The 12293-nt window shown below is 27.2% G+C and overlaps 3 protein-coding genes across 5 annotated transcripts in view; 2 read left to right on the forward strand and 1 right to left on the reverse strand.

Moving 5' to 3' along the window:
• Positions 1-12293, forward strand: part of LOC127280606 (uncharacterized) — a 263749-nt gene that overhangs the window by 108777 nt on the left and 142679 nt on the right. The window lies entirely within an intron of this gene.
• The window catches only part of LOC127280622 (uncharacterized), a 51596-nt gene that overhangs the window by 7298 nt on the left and 32005 nt on the right, over positions 1-12293 (reverse strand). The window lies entirely within an intron of this gene.
• LOC127280616 (uncharacterized) lies at positions 124-3038 on the forward strand. The gene is made up of 3 exons (XM_051303746.1): positions 124-522; positions 1314-1574; positions 1668-3038. The coding sequence occupies exons 1-3, from the start codon at positions 347-349 to the stop codon at positions 2902-2904; spliced, it is 1674 nt and encodes a 557-aa protein (XP_051159703.1). The 5' UTR covers positions 124-346; the 3' UTR covers positions 2905-3038.

The raw sequence follows: 12293 nt of genomic DNA on the forward strand, positions 1-12293 counted from the left end.
ATTGAATTAAAAAAAAATAAATAAAATACAAAATTATATTAAATAAAAAAAATTTTAAACGAAAATTCTATAATAACAATTGATTGAACAATTTAATCATTAGAGAAGTGACACTTTGAAATTTAGAAATCGAATAATTTTTTTGAGGAGAAATTCCAAATAAAGTTTTTTACATGATATGCTTGTACAATGGAATAAAAAAATCTTTTTCATCTCATATTTGTATAGGAATTGTAAAGTGAAATTATTAAAATTTAAATGATAGAAGGTAAAAATAATAGAAAAACACATATGAAATAGTGCGGATTAAATCAAGAATAAAGGGTTATGATAATATTTATTGACAATGTTAACAGAAGCGATAATTTTAAATGACTTTAAACACGAATTTGAAGATGAAAATAAAGATAGAATGTCTGTTACCGAAAAAGTCGAAAAACGTGCTTCTATGAAGCAGAGAAAAAATTCGCACGGCAACGATGCAAATTTGTTGCAACGAGAAGCTGAACACCATTATTTAAGGTTAAACTCATTGTTTTTTATTAAATTAAATTAAATTAAATTTTAATTTTCATATTTGTTCAATTTTTAATACAAATAATAATTATTATTAACACATCAAAATTATTTTTAACTTTAAAAATAATTTACTTTTGCATTTTGTTAAAAATATTTCATTTTGTTAGGGAGAAAAGAAATTTTAAATAATAATAAACATAAAAATTTGATTTATAACCGTGAAATGAAATTCCTAAGTTATTAAAAAAAAAGAAAAAAAAGTTGCAATGCGCGAGAAATTGTGTATTTATATTAAATAATACCCTTGTGGATTTAAGCCACCATTTTCACGATTATATTTCACAGTTGTAAATAAAAATACAAACTTATGAAAATTATTGCGGTGAGTTTATGCCAAAAAAAATCGTAAAGAATTTTTCTGAATTTCCTGTATATATAAACACAGGAGTAAAAATGACGTTTTCTCGCATTTCTTCACAAAAGTTTCACAGTTGGTCATGCAAATCTTATATAAGAGTATTTCATAAAGCGTCATAAATTATAGACTAAAAAAATAGTTGTAAAAAATGTTCTCTATTGATTAAAGAAAATTTGTTGAAATAAAAAAATGATTAAAATTGTTGTTATTTCTAAATGGTTGAAGACCGGAAATTGAATCTGTAAATATGACCGTTGGAGAATATAAAGTTTTAACGACTATATGTGCCAAATTTGATGGCTATATTTTATATGTAAGGTGCATTTTATTATTTCCAATTTTGCCTGTATTGTACTCGGTATATATACATTTATAGAGAAGATTACGAGACGGCTTTGGACCTATATCACAAAGCAGGGGATATATATAGCAGTCATAGTGTTCCTACCAAGAGGAGAACAACGTCAGCCATAAGCTTGACAGCGGCTAATCCGTCCTCGGCTTTACGGAAGCTTTTGCCCATGGCAGTGCAAAACGGGGTAAAATTGTCCGCGACCTTAAAGTCTACTGCCCCAAAGGTTGAGAATATTCTCAAACAATCGACTGATCCATCTCGTGACTTTCCCCAAATTCTCCAGTATGCACAGAATTTTTCTTATTTTTCAAAACAAAACGAATATGCAATAAAGTTATTATCTTTGAATTCAAATTCTGTTTATCTTCCCCTCAGGTATTTTGATGAAAGAAAAAATAGCAGAAAATTGTCAATGTCCAATGAAATAGCACAGAGATTGTCACGTACTCAAATGATGCATCAACAACTAAAAAATCAGGCTGATTCCAGTTTAGCTAGTCTCAAGTCATATTTCAATATTGGCGATTTCGAGTCAACTTTAAAGACAGCGAAGGATATTATTTTCCTCGCATCGGGATTAAATGCACCACATCAATATCTCATTGAGGCTTATCGTTGTTTGGCACTAATTCACATCTCTAATCGAAGACACGATCACGCTGTAAACAACGTCTCACAAATGATCAATGCTTCAAGAGCATCCGGCAATATAGCATTGTTTATCAATTCTCTAGTGATTTTGGGCGTTGTACACGTGAGCTTTCATCACTATGATGCTTTGTCTCGCGCTTGGCAATTTCTGTTGCCGGAAGTGAACGACAATTTACTGCCAAAGGCATGGTTATTGCACGAAATAGGTCGATGTCATTTTGAATGTAAAAGATTCACACTGGCATTAGAATTTTCCATTGAATGTGAAAAAATATCAAATAGGGTAAATTCAAAAAAATGGTTGGGTTATGCTAAGCTATTGTGTGGACAATCACTTTTAAAACTTGGTCAATTTACTGAAGCTTTGGAAATATTGAAAGTGGCTCAAGTAATCACTAAAGAGGTGAACGATATTTCAACTTTTGGCTATATTAAAAAACTTATCAATCAAGTGAGGGGAATTTTAAAGCCAACCATAGACTCAGGAGCGTCAATCGATTCCTCTAGGGAAAGGAGTATTGAAAGAAAAATTCTAAGGGATTGCCAGCCTTTCAGTGGTACTTTAGTAGATAAGATGTTCATTGACAATGAAATCACTAGCTCAATAAAAATAGAAGACGAGAAGACGATCACTACTACTTGTACCAATATTGTCGATTGTGATCTTGATTCTATCACAAGTAAGAATTCCGACGAGACATACATCATTCGAAAAGACCAATACCAAATACCCACTCGAAATTTCCCCTTTTCTTCATCGCATAGTGCCTTTTCACAACAAAATCAACTTCTTCCTCAAAATAATAATAATAAAGTCTTTCATCCACAAAGTGGTGACTACATTTTTCACCATAAAGTGTCAATTCAAGATTTTAAAGTTTCAAGTACTTTGGAGAATTTATCAGAAATTGGTGACATAGGAAAAAATAGATTCTTCGTAAAAAGTAAACAAGATATTTAGAGTTCAAGTAGAAATTTTCTGTTGAGGTCGATAATAATTTTTTTATAACCTCGAAAGTTCTCTTGATTTCTCAAGTCCTCGACAATTAAAAATATAACTTGATATTTTATAATTATTATCTTTTGATAGATTCTACACACTTGGTAAATATTTTACAATAAACCTTTTGCAAAAAATAAATAAATTGACATTTACAAAAAATTTCCAAATTTAAATTCCTCTCTTGAAAGTATATTATTAGTCTGTGAGTTTTGTGCATATATGTATGTGCTTCAAACTTTCATCAATCAAATTAAAATACTATATATATTTCATTTACAACCAGCAGATGCGATCTAACGCGAATTTAAGTATCCTGCGAATCATCTTTTTCTCTTTCCAAATTCTAAATGTCATTTTCATATTCGCAATACACAAATCATAATTGATTGACAAAATCATAAACTGATGATATATATACACTGAAAAAAAGGTTTGGTATTGACAACCAACATTTTTTTCTTGAATCAACAACAACAACAAAAATAGTTTTTTTCTAATTTTGGTTGAGACAATTAAAATTTTGTTGATTCAACAAAAAAATTTTGGTTGCTTAAATACCAACCAAACGTTTGCTTGTCAATACCAAACCCTTTTTTCAGTGTAGTAATCATAAATCAGAAATAAAATAAAAAATAACACACAACAGAAACAATACTTCTTTTCTTCTGTATTTCTGTCATTATGAAAAGAAAACATTAACAAAGGTGCGCTAAATTTAAATAGAAAAATGTTGTAGGAATTCTCATTTCATTGAAGAAAATGTTTTTAAAGAAAAGAGACAGGGATCTACCAAAGTAAAAAATTGATTTCAAGTATTTTATCTTTTTTGATCGTTGTAAATAAACGTGCATATGTTTGAAATATACGTGTGAGGGTTATATATGTATGTATATAGAGGGAAAAGAGAGAAGAGTCGACAAGGGTTAGAGCTTCAGAGAGCTACCTGTTGAGTCACCTATGATCCATAATATAATAATATAATATCTATATGTCTGTAAATATTGTATATATGTATATATCAATGCACAAATGTTAATGGAAATTTTATGTGAGGAATGTAAGTACTTTTAATGTTTGAATGAGTTTAAATTTTTTTTAATTTGCGTTTTTAAGTAAACCTATTTTTAATTTATAACTCTAAAAATTATTTAATTTATACATTTTTGTTGCCAAGAGTAAAATAATTTATTTTTTTTCAATTTTTAAATAATATTAATGAAAAAAAAAATAATTTTCATCAATTTTTATAAACAATTTATTTCGTTTGCAATTAATAGAATTTTTTTAATGTGCTAGCTAAAAAACGTCATGAAATAATTATAAATAAATGTGGATTATTTTTTAATTCACGTTTAAACACGTTTCAAGGTAATTATAAAATTGTTTCGCGAGTCCTTGGACGATTTTAAAATGTCGTTTGACATTAATTCAGATATTTATAATTATTATGGAGGAGATAAATAATATACTATATTGTATATATATATTTTGAAAGGAAAGATGTAAGAAAAATTCTTTCATATTTTCTGTTCCAATTTGACAGTCAAAATAATAAATTGTTTTCTTATTATTTAAAATTTTTGAAAATTATATATTGATTTAAAAAAATAACTATATCTACTAAAAAAATTATTTTAATAAATTGATAATGGATCAACAAGAAGAAGTTATTTTGGAGAAAATACAAAATTAAAAATTGTTTATTTGTAGATAATTTGTAATTGTTTTAGTGGCAAAGAAACTTATAGTAAAGTATATAAGAGGTTTAATTTTAAGACAAGTAAAAGTCTTTAGAATATTACATAATTATAAAGTTAGATATGGAGAGTCATTCAAGGGAATATAAGTACGCGATTTTAAAAGTAGAATAGAAATGGCGCTAAAATTATTAGTTAATACATAGTTGTAGAAACTTGGCGTCTCTATGAATAGCCGCGAGACTTGAGGAATGACGCTTTCATGTTGTACAAGTATTTTGTATTCTCTGTCTCTCTTGACAACATGAATTCCTAGGAAAGCATATAACTTGTTTTGAACTAACTTTACCTCTCCCTATTTCTTTAGGAAAACAACAATTCTAGTTGTTTTTCACTTGGATGATGATGATGATGATGATGATGATGATGATGATAACAGCTACAAAATCAAACAATAAAAATTTTACTATCTCTTTACACTTTGTGTTTACAAGACACATAAAGGTACATATGATTCATGTATTATGTAGAAAGCTGCGGTTTCGTGACCAAGTTTCCTGAATCGAGAAATAGAGTACATAACAATGCACTGATTGTCACATTAGATAACGACTCTGTCCTGACACTTTCTTGATATATCGTTCAGGTATATGGGAATAATGCAAATTGTCAAGTCACTTGTCAATTATGTACCAACATATCTATCTTCTCCACTATAATGTTCAACATTATGTTCACAACCGTCCGAACAAGAATACAACATCCTTTTTTCTTTTAAAACTTGCACCGGCAATTTTAAACCTAAAAAAATATTAAAACTATTTTGTTTTCGGGAAAAAATACAATAATTATCATTTCGAAAAGATAATTATACTTCCCGTCCAAGGGGTAACCACAATTTTGGTGCAGGTAATTTAATATCTATAAAATTATAACTATAATATCATAAAACCAATTTCATATTTATTTACAAAACTTATTATTTATGTTCTAATCTTATATCAAGAATGGAAAAAAATTAATCCGATTTCTAAAAGAAAAGATCCGACACACTTCCCCCTTTTCATCCTTCGAGAAAGAACAAATTGTCAAATAAACGGATTTCAGGGGATTTCAGACAATTGTGTGGGGAATTTCCCTTGAAAGAAGGAAAAAATAGAAAGAGGATAAGTTGTAATCCTCGTGAAATATTGATAGAAAACAGATTTTTTCCATTTACCAATTTCATTATAATTATACAATAGATTTTCTACAAATAGATTATATTTATTTCATGAATTTAGTTGAAATTTATAGAATATTAAAAAAAAAGAAAAGAAACTTTTGCGTTTCATTGCAACTGTATATATATATATATATATATTAATTCTATAAATAAAAAATTGAGAAAGAAAATAAAGGAAAGAAGATGAAAAGAAAGCAGATGTAATAACTCTTTGCGTATAAGCGTTACGACACTTGGTGGAAGAGAAATTATTCAAGTCTCATACAAACGGGATAAAAATAAAAAAAGAGAAAAATTCAACGACAGAGAGAGAATAGACGGCTGAATGGAAAATCGATTATGTGACATTAATTTTCGCACAGTTTGATATCAAAAGTAATTTTCAATGAGTTTTTATTTCTCTCTTTTCGAATCGTGTGTACAGTTCCAAAATTTTCGATTCTTTAGTTCGTGATCGCCAGAAAGGAAGTGTTTTTTTTTATATATATATATAAACACGAACGTGACAAAAGTACGCAAGACGAGAATCGTTATTAAATATGAAATATCAATGTTAAAACTAACTTTCAATAGATATATACTCTTTTTCAATAGTAAATTACGTGATAAGAAGTTGAAATTATGCATTGTTTCTTTATTCACTGCAATAGTTATTTTGCCTTGATAGTTTCAACTTTTTGCATTAATAATAATTTTGTGTGTATGTGTCTAAAAATACACGAATATAATTATGTGAAAAAATCAAATAAATTTACAGTTTAAATTTTTGCCGCGCCTAATAATGTTAGGTTTGCAACAAATTCCGATAGAGTAACCTAAAATCGCTTATCTTTCCTGCGATAAATTATTCAATAATAAAAAAAAAATTACACTATTATGTTTGTTCATATTGAATTAAAAAGTGTTTTAAAAAACAAAGACAAATCAAAGAAGATTAAGAAAGGGGTGTTTTGAAACATTGAAAAGACATTAAATAAATAATGCAAATAAAAAGTCATGTTTACCAATTTTTACGGGTATGTAATTCGAAATCAAAATTAATAAAATCATCAATTATAAAATTCTTTTTGTCATTCGAAGTAATTCTTTTATTTTTTACTAATTTGAACAATTATTCGCGATAAAATAATTTATATCACCTTCTTTCCAACAGGTAGTTTTATTATTATCATAAACGAGGTTAAAACTTTACATTGTATGTATATATTGAACAATATATTGATAAACTCTAGTGAAATTGAATTTTAGAAACACTTGACAATTTCCATTTGGTTGGATTATTATTTTTCACTTAAAAAAACACCTTATGTGACCGAATCAGAAATCCCGTCTATTTCCCCTTACCCACATTAATCGATCGTCTCACTGTTTCATAATTGGAATTCTCGAGTTCACTCGTGACAGTTGAATAAAGAACAAAACGAGATCAATCGACGTGAATATATAAGTTTAGTCGAGGGAAAAATTTATTGGGAAATAAAAATTTAAAAATGAAAACTAAATTGAAATTTTTAAATTCTATTAAAAAAATGAGGTTTCTGTTAAAAGTTTCAAACAAAGTAGCTTGAAAATAGATTAATAAAATTTTGTTATACCAAATTATTAAATTAATGATTCGATAAAATTATGTATAAAATTTATAAACCACAAAATTGTATGGAAATTTTAGGTACAATGTATAAAGCTGTCATTAGTTGTGATGTATATTTTATTACCACATATAAACGAAACCAAGTGAATTGTAGCTCTTGAACAATAAAACATTTACATCTAACGATAAAATAGTTTATGTGCAAGGAATTTATCTTCATTATTATTATTTTATCTTTATATATTTCTACAAATGTTTTTATTCATATTTTATTTAGAAATAAACTATTCATATTATTATTAATTTTGTTCCGTTATTAAATATTAATTTTTATAAAATCAATCGAGAAGTAGACAGTAAAATGGAACGTGGAGGAAACAAGTGATTGTGGGGTATAATTTATTTAGACATGATTGAGAAACCAAGAGGGACTAGCAAAAAAAAAAAGATTCAACTTTACAGTTCATGCTGTGTAAATATTATATTCAACATACAAAGGAACGAGGTTTTTAATATTAAATGTCAGCTTACATTTTGAAAGTCTCTAGTGTATAAAGTTCTCAATGTCATATACACGATATTAGGGTGGGTTTTGTGTTATAGTGGGGGGCGCATCGACATAGTGATTTATTAAAAGCGACATGGACACAGGCTCTTTTGAAATTTAAAGTCAATTAACCCCAATGAATTTCAGACGCTTTTGTTACGAATCTAAACATTTATATATATATATATTCAATACAGAAAAAAAGTTTTCTTTATCCTTTTTTTCAATATTTCAGTTGTAACCTTTTCGGAAGATTTTTCTGTTTTTACTTTTTCGACAAAATTTTTTGATTCTTTATGACGTGTGTGTGTGTGAGTGAAAGGAGATTTTAAGTGACCCAGAATATTTCGAGTGCCATGCAGCGTTGAGATAGAAAATAGGAAAGAGAAAAAAATAAAAAAAAATAAAAAGCAAATATTGGTTTTCGGTTCGAATTATATTTCCTGAGTTTGGAGCTTGAAAGAAAGAGGGAACAAATTTTTAATCGATTTGATTCTTTCGTCGTCAATATTACTATAAAAAAAAACTCATCAAAATTCGTTAAGAGAAAAATTTGAAATTTTTCTTATGGGGAAGAATAGTTTTTTTTTAAAAAAATAATTCCAAAGTAATAAAACGACTTTTATTTGATTTTATGTTTTTGAAAACTAACATTATAATATTAATTACCATCTGAAAAGATTTACTCGGCATTTATATGTCAAGGATTAAAAAGTTTTAGAGTGCACTTTTCTGTATTAAAAAAAGGTAATGCGCAAGAAGATAGCTCTTCCTTTTCTCTTCATATAGGTATACATGCAACACTTTTTCTGCGTCTTTCACTTTATTACGTTAAAACGGCCTTTTTTTGTTTTATCCTTGACCTAAACTCTTGACGAGAGAGTAACCAACGCGTTTCATCAAATACGAGAGTCCCCTCCGAATGAATATATGCACAGGCTTGCGTACAAGACAAAAGAACCGAAATATACTCTACTTAAAGCAAGCTTGCTTTTTAACATTCCACCAAGATCATAAGAAAGATTAAATAATATCCGCGGGAAACTTTTTTGATATTCAACCGTTATTTACATTTTTCCATCATTTCAAGATAAGAGGATTTTTTTTTAGTGAAATTAAAATTGTTTTCACTAACATTGAATTTTTTTCACTATTTCACTATTTTATTTAAATATTAATAATATTTGGAATTAAAGTATAATTATCTGAACAATAATGAAGACGCTGATTTACTAGAAAGCGGAAGTAATCTTGGATTTTCCATAAAGCTCACTTCCCCCTTACTGTATGTAGTGTACCTAATTAATATTTTCACTTTACTTATTTCCAAAGTAACTGTAATTATTTTTTTTAATTTATTAAATTCTCTTATTTATAGAAAGAAAATATTTGAATTTTCCTACGAAAGAAAGAAAAAGAATATTTTTCTTTGTGACTGCAGAAAACAAATTTACCGCTGAAAGCTGTAAAAGAACAAATTCCCATACAACTTTTATAGAGAACATTTTTCTTATTCAAGAACTTTTACAGGAAAGCTATATGCCTGGGTAAAAATATTTTTTTTAAGAAAAAATATTTCTGAATAATGAATTTTATGCAGACAATTTTCTTCTTTTTTATAAATATAATATTATTTATATCATATAAAAATACACCTTCCAGAAGTACAAATTTCCTTAGAGAAAAATTCTGATAATACAAAAAAAGTTAAGTTTTTTTTTAGATTTTGTTGCGGGGTTGATTTTGTTATAAAAGATTTCCCGAGAGAATTTTATGACTTTAGAAATATTTATTGAAAAAAAACAACTTTTTATATTTTAAAATCAATGTTTTGTTTAGTTTAAAACTAATATTAAAATTTTTTCAAATTATATTAATAAAACTTCCGTTTTAATTTTAAATAGATTTTTGAAAGTATGAAATAATTTAAGTTGTTATTTATTCAAAGAACGCAAAAATATAAATTTCAGTAAACAGAAGAAATTTGATTATTTCTTATGCATAACTTTCATTTAATTACAATTCTCCAAAAGTTAATAGTATAATAAATTTTAAAACAATCAGATAATATTGAATATTTGTCAGAAAAGTGTACATATACTTAAATCGAGTATCTACATTGAGAAAATGAGACTATCTACGTAAATGCTCCGAGCAGGTGAGTATTGATCCGCGGGGTGTGCAGGGATAAAAGTACACACACTGAAAAACAAATCTACCATTACGACTTTTAGAGTTTTTCTACATTTGATTATAATAAAAAAAAATAATGTTAAAAATGCTATAAACATGAGAAGAAAATAATCATAGACAAGCAAAAATAACGATTAAAATTGATTTGAAAAATATTTTATTTTTAATATTTAGAATGAAAATTATTCACTATTGTTGATAAAGAAGGTCTATAATTTATTATATTTTTGTTCTGTTTAATTATGTCTTTTCAATTTTTCAAAACAACTTTTTTGTTAGCATAAACTAACAATAAGTACGTCTGCTCCCCAAACGCAATTGCGCATGCATAAGTAAAATTACCCATTCGCTACTACAATAGCGCGTCCTAATTTGAAATCATTTTTTTTATTTTTCATTTATAAAAATTATTTATCAACTTGAAAATATTTAATAATATTGAAAATTACTATAAAAGTAATAATAATTATTATTAATGAATAAATATGAAATAAATATGCATTAATATAATAAAAATAAATTTACATTGTACTAATAAAATAAAAATATAATAAGTACAATAATATAAATGAAATATTATAATAGAAAAATTAATATAAATAATATAAACTATCGAATGACAAGTAACAAGTATAATCAAAAGCAATGCTTTTTCGAGTAAAAATTCCTTATGCGAACAGACATTTCGTTAGGATCTCGTTTTCTACACCTCCCTCAGGGAGAATGGAACGACCAATTGCATTGGTGGAATGCGAGCAACAGGCTAACCAATGAACTCAGTAAAGTTTCAAGTTCAATTACAGAAAGTAACAACAGTTCAAGTAACTATCATTATATATATTATACTTATAAAGTTTACCGAGTGATAATTTTAAAAAAAATTTTTTTGTTACAATTTCAGAAAAAATGAAAGTTATACTGTACTGACACCCAGAAAGTCGACAGGTGTCAAGGTCAGAATTTGATATTTTATATATATAAAGCTGGCAACCTTGGGGGGAAAATGGAGCAACAGGCTTCACTGGCATCTTTTCAAATTCAAATTAAACAACGAATTACGAGTTTTTCTTTCTTTTTTCTTTTCTTTTTTTTTGTAAATATTAGACAATATAATTGAAATAATAATTATTATTAATAATTTAATGTTGTTTATCGTTGAATTTTCACTTAATTAACAAAAGTAATGAAAAATAAATTAACAACCCTGGTAGAAACTAGACTCCATGTTTTATGTAATCTAGCAGTGCTAGCTAGCGCCACGAATTTTTTCTACAAGGGAATATACAAGGAATAAATAAAATACATATTCAGAGAGAAAAGAATTTTCTTGTTGTTAGAGTTTCAATTTCAATTTTTATCAAAAACTATAAAATTAAAAATGAAACAGAACATTTCTCAAATGTCTCAACCGTTTTTCCTGATTCGCTCGATGAACATATAATTTATAGATTGCAAGAAATGAAGTTGAAAGGATGAAAATAAAAGAAAAGGTAAAATCTCTCTCTCGAATAAGAAGTGGGCGAACAAAAAGATCGAAATTTATTTTGAATTTTCTAATAAAAAGAAGAAAGATTTCATTAAAATTTATTCCTTTTATTTCAATTCCATTTTATAAAGAGATTTCTTTGAAATTGTTAACGTTAAATATAGTTAATTATAGGACAGTCAAATGGAGTGTTTAAATTCAAAATACACATCTCATCGGAATGAAAATTACTTTCAGTGAAATTCGACCAGAATAGCGCAGCTTCCGGTGCATAAATTCTGAATCTAATGGACCGTGTTACAATTAAAATGTTCCGCACTTTATGCAATTAGCTCATCGTGTCTTTGTCATCGGACGTTACACATATATATTAATTATTATATACCTTTTAGAAAATAATATATTTTGAAAAATTTTTTAAATGCGTTATTGGGGTCGTTCACAAACTACGTCACGCTATTTTATTCCATTTTTGAATCCCCCCTCCCTCACGTCACACATTATTACATACTTTAGCGCCATTTTTCAACATGTCGTCACAAATTGCTTGACCCCACCCCTTGAAGTGTGACGTAGTTTGTGAACGATCCCATTCTTTTATAGAAAAA

The sequence above is a fragment of the Leptopilina boulardi genome, unplaced genomic scaffold (genome assembly GCF_019393585.1).
Source record: "Leptopilina boulardi isolate dan_hultmark-lab unplaced genomic scaffold, ZJU_Lbou_2.1 LbouV2_248, whole genome shotgun sequence".
NCBI classification, from domain to species: domain Eukaryota; kingdom Metazoa; phylum Arthropoda; class Insecta; order Hymenoptera; family Figitidae; genus Leptopilina; species Leptopilina boulardi.